Source organism: Rhinichthys klamathensis, unplaced genomic scaffold (assembly GCF_029890125.1).
Source record: "Rhinichthys klamathensis goyatoka isolate OS25496 unplaced genomic scaffold, OSU_Roscu_1.1 h1tg000768l_1, whole genome shotgun sequence".
Taxonomy (NCBI): Eukaryota; Metazoa; Chordata; class Actinopteri; order Cypriniformes; family Leuciscidae; genus Rhinichthys; species Rhinichthys klamathensis.
Window position 1 is genome coordinate 91319 of NW_026607168.1, and position 14477 is coordinate 105795.

Consider the following 14477-nt stretch of genomic DNA (forward strand, 5'->3'; position numbering starts at 1 on the left):
CTTGTCCTCAATGCATAAATCAATGTTAAATATAGATGAAAAAACATAAATTAATTTAAAAAGTACATATACACATTGTTACTAAGAAAAGAAAAATGTGCCTATTATAGTTATAAGGCTGTGTCCTTATATAAACACATTTAAAATATCAGGAAAATGAAACACAATCTTCATCCTTATGGTTTTTGTCTTTAATCTGTTTTATTTTAAAATAATTGGAAATATTTTCTTTCACAACCTTGATTTGTCAACTTGAACATGTCAGGAAAATGTTTGGATTTTTACATGATTTTCCTCATTTAAGGGAAGCCCTAAAAACAAAATGGCTACTTAATTTTACATGTGAGATGTGCACGGAAAAAACACACGGTTTGTGAGAAAATGGAAGGAGGAGATACAAAGCATAGTGACTTTTAAACCCCTTTTATTATTTTAAATATACATAAAGAGACCACAATGGAAGAAAACTAAGCAATGCTGATTCTGTGGGTTTACTGGGGCGGCAGGATGGCTTTGGTCTTCTCGGCCACGAACTTGAGGACGTCTTCAACGTGGGTCTGGACCATGCCGGCCAGCGGGGCGACCTGAGCCTGGACGGAGGCGGCCAGAGGCTTGATGTGGTCTTCAATGTTGCTGGAGAGGGGCTTCAGCTGCTCCTGGAGCTTCTCAACCATGGGCTGGAACTGGGCTCTGCTCTGCTCGAGGTAAGCGCTGCAACACAAACCAAAGAGAATTCATTAACATAAGTTCAATTGGATCGTAATTCTGTTGATCATTTAAATCCACAATTGAGATAATGATGATGAACTTACTTGGCCTTGTTGGCCAGCTCAGGGCCCTCAACGTTCTTCAGATTGTCCACGAGGTCCTGGAAATACTTGGCGATCTTGTCCAGCTCAGCAGGAGCGTCTCTCTTGACCAGAGATACTGACTCAGAGCCTGGAACATCAACAGAGATGGTTGATCAATACACTCTTACATCTTGAATGGCATTACTCTCAAGTGCTCCAGCTAAATCAGGTGAAAGACACTATGGCTTTTACTGTATGTTTCAACAGGACACTTTAAGTACTTAACAGAGTAAAGATAAAATATCCATCACACACATTGTCTATTTAACCCCTACATTCGTAAAAATAAAGGTTCGAAAAGGTTTTTTTACTCGCAGTGAGCAATAGAAGGACCATTTTGGGTTCCTCAAAGAACCTTTCTGTGAATAGTTCTCAAAATAACCATTTTCTCTTATTGTGAAGAACATTTTAATTATCTAAAGCCTTTCCCACTATTTAGAACCTTTTGTGCAATGGAAAAGTTCCATGGAATTTAAATATTCTTTATGGAACCATGAAGATCCTTTATTTTAGATTAACTGAGTTGCCATAATGGCATACACAAAATACAACATATCTTGAGAGCATCACACATTAACGTGTTTTAAAGTCTCACCAATGGCCAGAGCAACAACAAGGACGGCGATGAGGGAGAACTTCATGGTTGCAGGTTGGGTGAGAGTTGCCTGAACAGACAAAGATAATGATTAATATCAGTTTATAGTCAGACTTCTCTTAAATTTCAACAGAAATTAAGAATCAACAGCAGAGCTCGACATGACCAGTATAATGTAGATGTAATCTTACCTTACGTCCAGGGGTTCATAGACCTGATGGTGTGTTCTCCAATGAGTCGTGGGTTTTTATAGTCCCAGGACAAGTTCAAAGGGTGACCAGTGATGAAATCATCTACATGCACTGAACCTTTAGGCTTTACCTGACACTGAAGTGATCGAATCAAAGTTCAACAGTAATCTGTGTTTGTGCTTAATTAGTGCATTTTTGTGGAGTTACAGTCATCTGATAACGTGATCAGTGCAGCACTTCTGTACGTGCAGAAATAGTTCAGGGCTTATTTATAGACTGAAATAAAGTAATGCATGTTTTTGTCTGTGCAAGCCCTGAAAATACTGTTTTGGAATTTGATTTAAATAAATGTATACCCCAACTTGCTTGTGTGGTGATTTCAGTGACAGTGGAATGATGTGAATGTGTGTTATATTTAGTTTTTTGTATGAACTATATGTTCATCAGCTTTGACTTAAATGTGCTTGTACCTCTGGGTTTTTAATTTATTTTATTGTGAAACTGTCTCGTTACAGTTTTGAGTCTGATCTTGCATGTATAAAATATTTTAATGCAGTAAAATTAGGATGAAAGCAGACCTTAGTGACACTGGCAAACCTTTATTTATTTCCATGAAATGCTGTTTTTTTTATCTCTGTCATCTGACATTGGAATATAAAAACTAAAGATTAGAGAAGCTATAACTTAAAATGGCAAAAATCTAAATAACATTTGTTTTCAATAAAATTATTTGCAATAGGCTTATTGTATTAGAGTTGGAAAGTATGTAATTGCCTTTTCTGCTTTTTATATTAGCCTATAGCAAAAAAAAAAAAATGCTTCTCGATTTTACAAAATGACTTGTCTGTGCTCTGAAATATAAACTGCAAAAACCTGTTGTTAATCATAATTCAGAGTCAGGAACACACCCATTCTTACAATGGTGTTCTGAGGGATTTTAGAGTGTTGCTATGCAGTTGCTATGGTGTTCTGAATCCAGCTGCATAAACAAGGCCATTATGTTAGGACTGTTATTATGTTAAAGTGTAAGTTCACCCAAAAATTGAAATTCTGTCATTAATTACTCACCCTCAAGTCGTCCCAAACCAGTAGGACTTTCGTTCTTCTTCTGAACCCAAATTAAGATCTTTTTGATGAAATCGGAGATTTCTGCCCCTGACACGCAACTACTCAATCTTCATTTGTGTTCTGAAGATGAATGAAAGTCTTACAAGTTTGGAACGACATGAGGGTGAGTAATTAATGACAGAATTAAAATTTTTGGGTGAACTATCCCTTTAAGAACTAGTATGACCTATAGCAGTATAGTTGGGGTGAGCCTTCTTACTTTTTGGTATTAAATTAGACCAATATACTTTTTAATATAACTGACTTTAAAAAGTTATGAACAGTCTAAAAGAAAAAAAAAATATGATGATGACTAACTTAAGACTAGTCGCGGTTTATGCAACTGGCCCCTGGATGACTGTTTACTGGACAAATCACATCAAAAGTCCTTATGGTCCACCATTCTTAAGGCTATTATGTTTTTTTTAACAGCTTTATTGTCCAACAAGCCAAAAAGTGTTACATTTAATGTGAGACATTTCAATAACCAGCCAGAGTGGTCACTTTTTAATCGTTTTTATTATTTCAAACATGCCAGCATACATGAAGAGAGCATTCCCTGCATTTTAGGGAAGCCCACAAACAAAATGGCTACTTCATTTAATACATGAGATGTGCACGGAAAAGACACAGTTTGTGAGAAAATGGAAGGAGGAGATACAAAGCATAGTGACTTTTAAACCCCTTTTATTATTTTAAATATACATAAAGAGACCACAATGGAAGAAAACTAAGCAATGGTGATTCTGTGGGTTTACTGGGGCGGCAGGATGGCTTTGGTCTTCTCGGCCACGAACTTGAGGACGTCTTCAACGTGGGTCTGGACCATGCCGGCCAGCGGGGCGACCTGAGCCTGGACGGAGGCGGCCAGAGGCTTGATGTGGTCTTCAATGTTGCTGGAGAGGGGCTTCAGCTGCTCCTGGAGCTTCTCAACCATGGGCTGGAACTGGGCTCTGCTCTGCTCGAGGTAAGCGCTGCAACACAAACCAAAGATAATTCATTAACATAAGTTCAATTGGATCGTAATTCTGTTGATCATTTAAATCCACAATTGAGATAATGATGATGAACTTACTTGGCCTTGTTGGCCAGCTCAGGGCCCTCAACGTTCTTCAGATTGTCCACGAGGTCCTGGAAATACTTGGCGATCTTGTCCAGCTCAGCAGGAGCGTCTCTCTTGACCAGAGATACTGACTCAGAGCCTGGAACATCAACAGAGATGGTTGATCAATACACTCTTACATCTTGAATGGCATTACTCTCAAGTGCTCCAGCTAAATCAGGTGAAAGGAGGCTTTTACTGTATGTTTCTACAGGACACTTTGTTATGTTAGAGAGTAAAGATAAAATATCCATCACACACACAGATATAGTTTGTCTATTTAACCCCTAGACTAACTGAGTTGCCATATTGCATACACAAAATACAAGATAAATAGATAAAGATAAAATATCCACCACACACATTGTCTATTTAACCCCTACATTCGTAAAAATAAAGGTTCGAAAAGGTTTTTTTACTCGCAGTGAGCAATAGAAGGACCATTTTGGGTTCCTCAAAGAACCTTTCTGTGAATAGTTCTCAAAATAACCATTTTCTCTTATTGTGAAGAACATTTTAACTATCTAAAGCCTTTCCCACTATTTAGAACCTTTTGTGCAATGGAAAGGTTCCATGGAATTTAAATGTTCTTTATGAAACCATGAAGATCCTTTATTTTAGATTAACTGAGTTGCCATATGGCATACACAAAATACAACATATCTTGAGAGCATCACACATTAACGTGTTTTAAAGTCTCACCAATGGCCAGAGCAACAACAAGGACGGCGATGAGGGAGAACTTCATGGTTGCAGGTTGGGTGAGAGTTGCCTGAACAGACAAAGATAATGATTAATATCAGTTTCTAGTCAGACTTCTCCTCTTAAATTTCAACAGAAATTAAGAATCAACAGCAGAGCTCGACATGACCAGTATAATGTAGATGCAATCTTACCTTACGTCCAGGGGTTCTTAGACCTGATGGTGTGTTCTCCAATGAGCCGTGGCTTTTTACAGTCCCAGGACCAGTTCAAAGGGTGACCAGTGATGAAATCATCTACACTGAACCTTTAGGCTTTACCTGACACTGAAGTGATCGAATCAAAGTTCAGCAGTAATCTGTTTTACTCTTTGTGCTCAAATGATGCATTTTTGTGGGGTTTCAAATCACATAATCACTTTTACATGAGAGTATGTCTATCACTGTCGATATGGATTTTCTTTCTTTTTTAGTCTAATGCCCCAAACCCATGTGAATGAATGTTACCTGGTGTCTTGAGATTTTATCCTAAAAGCTTCTGAGCTAGTATTTTCCTCTTATGCTTTGACTTACACGTCAACACAGACCAGCTCAGCTGTTATTCTATCACAAACTGATTGGGTTTATCTAAGACTGTGGAGTGGGGAATATATCTACGGTCAGGTATTGTTGGTTATCTTGTCACCCTTTGTCATATAAAGTGACTATTGGAGTCCAACGTTAGAAACAAGCGCTGAACTTTACACTTGAAGAACAGATCATTTTGAAGTGGGCATTGTTTGAACTAGATTTATAGTAATTTCATGACTTAATTAATACCAGTTTGTTGTCATCAGGATTGTTTAAAATGTGTTAAAGGCTATACATGAGGATCATAAACAATTTAATTGAATTAATGTTTTTATAATTTTGGCTAGATAAAAAGTAACAGTAATAGAGACTCGTTAAATAAAGAAGACACCAAAACGTCATGGTTTTTTTTTGTGCTGTACAGAGTATGTTAATTATTTATGTACTTTATTTTGATGTTTTAATAAATGTATAATTCCTGACTATTTATTTTATTCTTATTGTTATATTTATATTGGGTTGTATGCCTGCATGGCTTTACAGACAGAGTTTAGATAAAGCCAGGATTAGGCGTTTGTTAAATTGGGACATTTAAGTAGTGCCTTAGCTAGGACATAAAAAAATGTGCCTTAGAAAAAAACTTTACTGGTGTGCATATTTTAAGATATATCAGTGCACTTTCAGTTAAAACACCTCAAGCATTTTAGTCTGGGACTTTGAAGCCTTGTCTGTAAATAAAATTCAGAGGTACGACGTCCTCCAAAACAACAGATGGCGAAGTAGTCGAACAGCATGTGACGCAATGAAGACGAACAAGACGTGTGTCGCAGTGAGTGTTCTGCGCATGCTCGCAGTCGCACTCTCGCTCACTCACAAGCAGGCATCATGGCGGACGTACTGGATCTTCATGAAGCGGGGGGTGAAGACTTTCCTATGGACGAGGATGGTGACGGTACAGTGATTATTTATATTCAAACAGTCCATACACATTATTATTATTTTAAATGATAAAAAAAACACCTGTTTATTAGTGCTGAATGTGTGTAATACCCGTGTTTACTTCCGACGGGCCTAGTCAGATTAGCACGCGTGCTAATGGTTGGCTAATTCAAACTAATCGCGCGCTGTACTGATTCTAACGTTACGTTACTTAATTTTGTTGCCTTGCTTTGGTTTTAGTTTTTATACGTTTAACTTGTTTTCATGTTTATCATTGTCAAAAAGGCATTGAATGGTCGTTAAGAATACAAGCTCAGATGTTTAGATTCATCATCGTTTGTGATGTTAAAAAGACAGTATGCATGGCAATCTTCTATTTGTTTATATAATTTCGTTCATAATGTTTATATAGTTATCTTCAAAAATGTCTACGCCGTTGTTATTATTTTTGAATACATCGTAAGAGTCATTCATTTTTCCTTTTGTTCACCTTACAGAGAGCATTCACAAGTTAAAAGAGAAAGCCAAGAAGAGGAAGGGTCGTGGGTTTGGATCAGGTAAGTCATCTAATCTCTAATCCTGTGTGTTTGCATCTTAATTAATCGTGCTAATGATGTTTGGTGCTTTATTTCACAGAGGAAGGAGCGAGATCCCGAGTCAGAGAGGACTATGACACTGTAGAACAGGATGGAGATGAGCCTGGCCCACAGAGATGTAAGTGGAACTCACAGAACTGTAAATTACATGCAAGTGTATTTTTGCAAATCACAGAATATCAGAGTAGATTTGATGTTAATGTTGCATATCAGCATCTGACATCTCTATGCCTGTAAGTTCTTCTTTCAACATATTGGACTGTATTAAAATGTATTAGAATGTCTATCATGAGGCGCATATGTCAAGGAAAAGCTGGTTTATCTGCAGTTGACAAAATGTTTGGTTCTTATCTTGGTTGCAGCTGGAAGAAAGAACTTTTATCGCTTGTAGATTTTAAACCATTTTTAACATGTTTTGATGTCACTTTAGCTGTTGAAGGATGGATTCTGTTTGTGACTGGTGTACATGAGGAGGCGACGGAAGAGGATGTCCACGACAAGTTTGCAGAGTTTGGAGAAATCAAGAACTTGCATCTAAATTTGGACAGAAGAACTGGTTACCTTAAGGTTAGTTTGGTGTTTTTTGTAAATTTGTGATTCAGAAAAATACATGCAAATGTGTGTAAAGTTTACTGAACTTTTTTTCACTTTATTTGTAATTTATGAATGACTGCTTGAGTGTGTTATGTGTATATGAATGAGACTGAGTGAGATAATATCTATATATACAAAATGTATATAATATAAAGTTGACAGGTTTATTGGCTCAGGAAGGCCTTTCTCTCCGTATTTGCTCTGAAATAGTTTTCTTTCTTTTTTTAACCCTAATTTGAGGAATTGTTGAATAAGAGGGATTCACCCAAGTGTTTTTGATTCCGTCCACCAGATGGCAGTGTTTTAAACAAAACCCAAAATCTGATTCATTTTGTCTCAAATTGATGACCATATTTTGACAGTGTTTAATATGATCTTGTGCTTAAAGGAATGGTTCAACCGAAAAATTCTGTCATTAATTACTCACCCTCATGTCGTTCCAAACCCGTAAGACTTTTGTTCATCTTCGGAACACAAATGAAGATCTTTTTAAAGAAATCTCAGAGCTTTCTGTCCCTCCATTGACAGCTACACAACTACCACTTTGACGCTTTAGAAAGTTCATAAAGAGATCGTAAAACTAATCCATATGAATTGAGCGGTTTATTCCAAAAATTTCTGAAGAGAAAATCGGTTGCCTTACATGTCGTTCAGACGTCCTCTTGGGTGGTCCTTGGCCAATGAAACCTGTGATGGAGTCTAGACCTTCTGCCATCAGTCTGAAGGTCTGGCTACTACTTTACATGTGACTAGTGATGTGCATCTTCAATAGTTTGTCTGCTCAAGGACTTGATAAAAGTGAATTCCATATGCAGTTTTAACTCTTTTTTTTCTTTTTTTTATGTGCACATGTGAAACAGTTCTTAGATCAATGCATCAGCTATCAGTCCTCTAATATGGTGTATTATGTCAAAAAAATAATTACTTTTAAAACAAATTTCAGCTGTGGTGTCCTGTTCCTTTCAGTTGTGCTCTGTGTAGCTGTTTTTGATCACAAGATGCTCAATATGCAGTTTTATTTTGTGTGATTTTGAATATTTTGACCCTGTTGCATTTCATTTGTTTTCATACATTTTATTAAATAAATGTATATCTGTCGGCAATTGAGAAACCCATATTTGGTGGATCCTCACATTTGGCCCCTTTTTTTGCTTGAAGAGATTTCTCAGGTCAAGCTGACGCATGTTAATGCACAAAATGTTTAGTTTGGCCTGTTTCAAGATGTGAAAGACAGTTGTGGAACCAGGCAACCAATGGAGAATTATTCCTTTAAGAGCTTGATGTGTTTGAAAAATTCTGGCAAATAATGAGGCCTGTTTTTGTTTTTTATAGGGCTATGCACTGGTGGAGTACGAGACTTACAAAGAAGCCCAGGCTGCGATGGAAGGGCTGAATGGACAAGATCTTATGGGGCAACCAATCAGCGTTGACTGGGGCTTTGTAAGGGGACCCCCTAAGAGCAAGAGGAGGTGAGTCAGTATCTTATGCTATTAAACTGGTTTTATATACTCTGACCGTGTCACTCGCTCAAACAATCTTATTTTGTAGTGGAGTTTGTCTTCTGTAGCATTTAATGATACAGGTTGATATATAATATGACTAATGGACCAATGTGTTTTCCTCTAGGGGTGGAAGAAGGCGCAGCAGAAGCCCTGACAGACGGAGACGTTGATTTTTCCCATATTAAACTTCATTGTCTGTTTTCCAGCCATTGTGGCATTATACTTTGAGGCAGATTGGAGTGTTTATATTTCTTTAAGGATTTTAGTGTTGTTTTTGAAGGAGGTGGTTTTTGTCTTAATTGTTAGTTATTCGGCAACTGTCTGTAGGTCTTTTGTTGAAGAATGACAGACGTTACTGAAGCATACATGTTAAAGCTGTTGGTATTTCCATAGCTTTTTTTTGTGTGTAAAAAGTGGCTGTACACTTTAAAATGTATGTAGATTGACATGTCATTTCCTCACCTGTTATGAGTAGTGATTTGTATACTTCCAATAAATTAATTTGGATTAATCTTTGTTTCCTACCTTGTTTGAGACCATTTGGGTTTTTACAATTACAGTTTTTACTTAGAATTTACAGGTTTACACAAACAAAATGCATTGCTAAAATAGTATAAATACAAAAAACTAACTGGCATTACACTACGCCAAATTTTGTGTGTAAATTTAAATGTAAATGTAAATTTATGTCCTTGAGTTGCTTTTGAGTTTGTTTTTTACCCTACCGATATGTTTAAATTTTGTAATGTCTTTAATATGGGTCAAACTATTCAATTCAAATTACAATTTATTAAAAATGTTTTCATTTTTTTCCTCACTGTACTTTGACTTTTTTTATTAAATAGTCCAAAATATTACTCTCTTTTTTTTTTGTATTGTTAGTCACACAATTTATAAAAACATTAAGATACATTTTACCTAGTTTTGAATAACCATATTTTTTATTAAAGGCAATTATCTCATCAGAATTTTTCACAGAAATGATAGGCGTTAACTTACGACTTCTGAGGTCATGATGGATGAAAATGTGGAAATGACCAGACAACATGCTGATGACATTTTTCCAGCATCAGCAAAATACGTCATGACTAAGCCGGTCACCCTTAAATAAAGTTGCTTATTGCTTTGTCATAGGTCCGATTTACTTTAATAGGCTCCTCGAACCGATGCCCATCATGTACTATGTGGTTGACCAACCAGCGTGGAATACTGAGCTCCCACTCTCTTTTCACATTTGCCCTTTTCTGCCCACAGGCGGAGCTTAATAGGAAATTCCAATCGCTATTGGCTCACGTCTGTGCCCGTCAAATTCAACTCTCTCTCTGATTGGCCCAAGCGGTCAGTTGAGTTTCCTTAGATGGGCGGATTTGTAGCGCCTTGGTTGACATTGTTGTTGTTGTGGGAGTAAGAATGTACTTAGTCGTCAAGTCTTTTTAAGACAACAAGCAAGAGGTATTTTTGACATTTACACAAAGCTGAACAACACATTACCTCCTAAGGAACGGATTTTCTGCGATCGAAAAGCCCAGAGTGGGAGGAAATGAGAGAGAAATTCCGCGAGGCCGCTCATGGTAAGCGCGCAACTGCATTAGCTTTAGCTCCGCGAGCCTGAAAAACCCTCACGAGCGTTTTGTAACGGAACCGGGTCATTTTTCCTCAGCGTTTGAGTGTTGTTGATGAAAGGAAAGTGACCGTTATTTCCGCCATATCCGTAGTTTGACATCAAAATAGATGTGTTCTGTGGAAAAACTGTGTGAAAGTAAAATGTTAATAAGGGAAAGTTGGTCGTTAGGTCATGTTTTAGGCTGGACACTCTTGAGGGGACGGTGAGCGAACGGGTGACCCTTCTTTAACTGCTAAAACTAGATTAACTAACAGTCACAAACTCTAAAAGTTCAGTACGAGTCTTATTAAGTGCTTTTAATTGTGTATAACAAGACTTGTTCGTCAGTTTCTGGGCTAACGCAATTTTGTGCCTCAGCAACTTTGAGAGACACTCACGGTCCGCTAGCCGAGCAGCTAACTAACGTTAACGTTAACTGGCTAAGCAATGACAGTCTGAAAGGACGACACATTGTGTAGTTTGAAAGGTTTATATTAGTAAGAACTAAAAATGTGTTATAGATTAGTGAAGAAGACTATTGAAGCTATCATCTGGCAGCCAATGACTGTGGCCACTCCTTTCATCCCAGTGACCCTTCATGCTTCAGGTATTTGGTTGTCATGTAGGCTATGTTTGTTAGGCTATATAACGTTACTGACCTGTGCATAATATTTGATTGGCATTTGTTTTATAGACTGTAGCTTATTATATAGTACAATGTGTGTCCAATTCTGGTTCGTAGTGTATATTATATACAGGGTGTTATATGCTGACCTGATCTGCATCCTCACTTGTTATCTTTAAGATTATATTAAGATGAAGATCATAAACGTGAAAATATATATTTAATCTAACTCCAGTCATCTAGAAAATCATGTTTATTCGACATGGAACTTATTGCCCGCACATGGGCACTGCCATGTCATGACATGTCATGCAATTGACTGATAAAAAACATCACATGATGTCAAGCAATTGACTGATAAAAAACATCACGTCATACAATTGACTACTAAAATATTCAAATTATAAGCAGTCTTTGCTGGAGTTTTTAAACCAACAGTACGGTCGGTCCGATTGAGAATAAATGGCAGCACATCAGTTGCCACAATCACTATTAAAGGACATCAAAAACTTCTTGTATCCAGGCCAATAGGTGTCAGTTTAAAGTACAAAAACTGGTACTGTTTTGAGAAACGAGAGTTAGCTGAACTGTTTCATGTGATTGCAGTTTTACCAAGATGGGTGCAATGTTTTTCAGTGGCCCAAATGTGTATGCAAAATTGGATGGAATTTAAGTTAATAATCTACTTTTTTCCACAACTGTCCTACTTATTCCATCTTTCCTATTTCTGGTGGAATTTGACGGACATCAGAGCGTGGTGCAGTCGCAGTCGCTACCGAAACCCGCTTAAAATGAAAGCTGTGGGCACTTGCTTCCATGGTTCGAATCCCTACAATGTGTGGGTACGGTTACTCTCAGCTCTGAATTATTCAGCTCTGTATTTACAAGCTCTTTTGTCAGCTTGTTGTTTAGTGAAGGCAGCCACCCCTAGACATGAAAGTAGGACATGCAAACAAAGTCTTGGGTTTTAAGACTGTTCAGGGTTGTTGTTTTCTCTTGTGTGGACCTTGAAAATAATCGTATCTAAGCCGTTTAAACGGACCCAGTCTTCAGCCTCATTATGATTTGATATTTTTTGTACTTGCAAGATTGACATTAACTTTTTTTTCAACATGATTTTTAAGCATTTATTTATTTATGTAAGGGAGAGCATGGTTTTTCTTTTGATTAGCTCATTTCTGTAGTCCATGTGATAATACAAATACATTTTTAAAAGTAGAAATATTCTGTGCAGTGTCTAGATTAATATATCATTAAAGCTGATGAGATGAGGATATGCATAGTCAAACTAGGCGTCGTAAGCTCCATATGGTTATTTCGAGGAGGAGACGCATGTGCGCACAATCTTCCGCTGACTGGGATTTATCAAGTGAATTCTGCGCCGCTTCTGGCGTACGCACAGTTTTATAAGTCTGAATATTTTTTTGCGTGCGACATTTTTTGGCTTTCGGGTGCACGTACACTTTTAGTAAGGATCCTACGCACAGTTTTATAAATGAGACTCCTGATAACCGATGCTTATGTTCTGTGCTTTACATCACACTGTAGTTCCTTTTTTCACTTATTTATTTTTGAGAGCTAATTGTGAGAGCTGGGTGTCAGGTAAGAACCTGCATGTGCTACTAGTTAATTATGAAAATTTAAGTGGTGTCCCCTCACCAGTGGGTTTGAGAACAGCAGGTGAATGAGAGCAGGTGGGCCAGAGACCTTACATATCACTTACAGTGTTATCCACTGAGCCAAAATGCTCCCACAACAATCATCTGCCCCAACAAACAGACACCATTAAATTGACATGAGACCCTCATCTTTAGACTTTTAACTGTATACATATAGAGAAAATATGTTTTTGCTTGATATTGAGCCAACATGAGCCATCAGCATTGTGCTTTTGAGCAAAGCACTTGGGTCTCGCCGGTTGATCCAGGGGTATTGAAAGTGTTTGCTGAGTGACTGACTGCTAACATTGTCTTGTCAGAGAGCCTTGTCTCTAACTTGTTTCTTGATGTTAAGCTGTAGCTTTAAAATGCAGGTCCTTTTTTCTCCAGCTCTGAGTTTCTAGGAACTAGCTGTTCTCTTGGTTTCTGATGACAGCCAGTGCCCACGGTTTGATTCATTCCTCTGGAGAGTCCCGCTAGCAGCATACCTCCTCGCTGCTCCAGACCTATGTGTCAACTTCATATGAAGACTATTCACATTCTTTAAGAAAGCACTATTCTTCAGAGCGCCACAGATTATGCTGTGAAACAAAAGCACAACCGCTAGTCCAAACGGTGGCCAGAGAGTCAAACAAACAATGTAACCGTCAGTTTACTGTCAGTGGGCTGTCACTGGGCCCAGTGTCTGGTGTGAAAGTGTGTTGATCACATGGCTCATTCCTCATGCGCTAAACATCAGTCTTGATCCAGAGCAGCCGTAATCCTATCCCAGAGAAGCTGAAGAGGAGTCTTTCGCCTGGGATGACATCACAGGGATTGAAGCAAAGATGCCTGGCTGCCGAGCTTGCAGCACGTGGGGATTCACATGAGCAATAGCTGCCTTAGGCTGTGGATAATTCGCGTTGAGCTGCGGCTGTGTACACTTTAGGTGCCTGTAGTTTGTTGTATGGTCCAAATGTCCTTCTTGAATATATATTTGTTTGCTATAGAAGAAATATTACTCTTGCTGTTTACCCTAGTGAAAAGCCGTCCCTTGAATTGGTTTGTTTGAAGTGTTTTGTTTGAACAACAAAGCAGTTAAGCTTGACTTGCTGAAACGCAAAAGTTTACTCATGGTCATCATGGTATACTTCTTTTGCTTGATGAAAGAAAGCAGCAGCACTAGATCAAATCTCATTAAATGCGCCTTTTAAAAGCAATGTGTAAATCAAAACGCAAACCACACCCTGCCACCTTAATGTAGATTATATAACTGTGTCAGATTGAATACAACAATTGAATTCATCATTTTAAGCAACAATAGCATCCTTTGTAGGAGCCGCAGCTAGATTCCCATGGCACAGTGAGCATTGCACATTTTTCAAATGACAGAAGCTGCCTGACATGATTGTGCACTTTAAACCGCCTGCTCAGATGGCTAGTTTTATAAGGCGTGTTTGTGAAATTTAAAAATAATAATTGTGACAGTCAGATGTGGATTGAATAGGGGAAACCCAAATCATGTTCACAGAACAATATGACTCCTTGTCCAAACATTGTTTAGTTTAGGTTGGCAAACTCGCCTGCACTGTTAAAACTTTGGCGGATTGTTTGCCAGGGTCAATGAAAACATAACTGTCGCTATCTTTTATTATTATCTTCTTATCTTTTTTTGCAGACAGCAGTAGCCTTAGCCACGGAGCAGAATTGTCATTGTGCTACCAAGATGGCTGGCCCAGATGGAACATTTTTTAATTTATTTTTTGCATTTCCTTCACTGATTTTGGGTGAAAATCTCTAGAGTTCAACAAAATGGATTTAATTGTAATAAAAAGTGTTAAGTAGGCTACTACACTCTTATGGT

At 37.9% G+C, this 14477-nt stretch overlaps 4 protein-coding genes across 7 annotated transcripts in view; 2 read left to right on the forward strand and 2 right to left on the reverse strand.

Annotated features, from left to right (window-relative positions):
• Nucleotides 1-321: 321 nt before the first annotated feature.
• LOC130077686 (type-4 ice-structuring protein LS-12-like) lies at nucleotides 322-1849 on the reverse strand. Its single transcript, XM_056242999.1, has 4 exons — nucleotides 1638-1849; nucleotides 1447-1516; nucleotides 813-939; nucleotides 322-711 (listed from the first exon to the last, which is right to left on the reverse strand). The coding sequence occupies exons 2-4, from the start codon at nucleotides 1490-1492 to the stop codon at nucleotides 492-494; spliced, it is 393 nt and encodes a 130-aa protein (XP_056098974.1). The 5' UTR covers nucleotides 1493-1516; nucleotides 1638-1849; the 3' UTR covers nucleotides 322-491.
• A 1565-nt stretch (nucleotides 1850-3414) lies between these two features.
• LOC130077685 (type-4 ice-structuring protein LS-12-like) lies at nucleotides 3415-4781 on the reverse strand. Its single transcript, XM_056242998.1, has 4 exons — nucleotides 4743-4781; nucleotides 4549-4618; nucleotides 3820-3946; nucleotides 3415-3718 (listed from the first exon to the last, which is right to left on the reverse strand). The coding sequence occupies exons 2-4, from the start codon at nucleotides 4592-4594 to the stop codon at nucleotides 3499-3501; spliced, it is 393 nt and encodes a 130-aa protein (XP_056098973.1). The 5' UTR covers nucleotides 4595-4618; nucleotides 4743-4781; the 3' UTR covers nucleotides 3415-3498.
• Nucleotides 4782-5923: 1142 nt separating this feature from the next.
• Nucleotides 5924-9259, forward strand: rbm8a (RNA binding motif protein 8A). Its single transcript, XM_056242997.1, has 6 exons — nucleotides 5924-6069; nucleotides 6554-6613; nucleotides 6693-6770; nucleotides 7083-7219; nucleotides 8579-8715; nucleotides 8873-9259. Exons 1-6 carry the CDS (start codon nucleotides 6003-6005, stop codon nucleotides 8916-8918), a joined length of 525 nt encoding a protein of 174 aa, XP_056098972.1. The 5' UTR covers nucleotides 5924-6002; the 3' UTR covers nucleotides 8919-9259.
• An 832-nt stretch (nucleotides 9260-10091) lies between these two features.
• Nucleotides 10092-14477, forward strand: part of otud7b (OTU deubiquitinase 7B) — a 32227-nt gene continuing 27841 nt past the window's right edge. For 3 of the 4 annotated variants that reach the window (XM_056242991.1, XM_056242994.1, XM_056242992.1), the window contains exon 1: nucleotides 10093-10319. The gene's annotated coding sequence lies outside the window, so the exon portion shown is untranslated. Of the gene's footprint in view, nucleotides 10320-14477 lie in introns of all 4 variants that reach the window. The other variant, XM_056242995.1, reaches the window with a different exon arrangement.

Excerpts from the sequence above, each read along its gene's own strand:
- LOC130077686 (XM_056242999.1), bottom strand. The coding sequence starts at position 1,492 with ATGAAGTTCTCCCTCATCGCCGTCCTTGTTGTTGCTCTGGCCATTG. Across the intron at positions 940-1,446 it reads TGTTGTTGCTCTGGCCATTG|GCTCTGAGTCAGTATCTCTG; the intron begins GTGAGACTTTAA and ends TTGATGTTCCAG. Across the intron at positions 712-812 it reads GAGCTGGCCAACAAGGCCAA|CGCTTACCTCGAGCAGAGCA; the intron begins GTAAGTTCATCA and ends TTTGTGTTGCAG.
- rbm8a (XM_056242997.1), top strand. The coding sequence starts at position 6,003 with ATGGCGGACGTACTGGATCTTCATGAAGCGGGGGGTGAAGACTTTCCT. Across the intron at positions 6,614-6,692 it reads GGGTCGTGGGTTTGGATCAG|AGGAAGGAGCGAGATCCCGA; the intron begins GTAAGTCATCTA and ends TTTATTTCACAG. Across the intron at positions 6,771-7,082 it reads TGAGCCTGGCCCACAGAGAT|CTGTTGAAGGATGGATTCTG; the intron begins GTAAGTGGAACT and ends ATGTCACTTTAG.
- LOC130077685 (XM_056242998.1), bottom strand. The coding sequence starts at position 4,594 with ATGAAGTTCTCCCTCATCGCCGTCCTTGTTGTTGCTCTGGCCATTG. Across the intron at positions 3,947-4,548 it reads TGTTGTTGCTCTGGCCATTG|GCTCTGAGTCAGTATCTCTG; the intron begins GTGAGACTTTAA and ends TTGATGTTCCAG. Across the intron at positions 3,719-3,819 it reads GAGCTGGCCAACAAGGCCAA|CGCTTACCTCGAGCAGAGCA; the intron begins GTAAGTTCATCA and ends TTTGTGTTGCAG.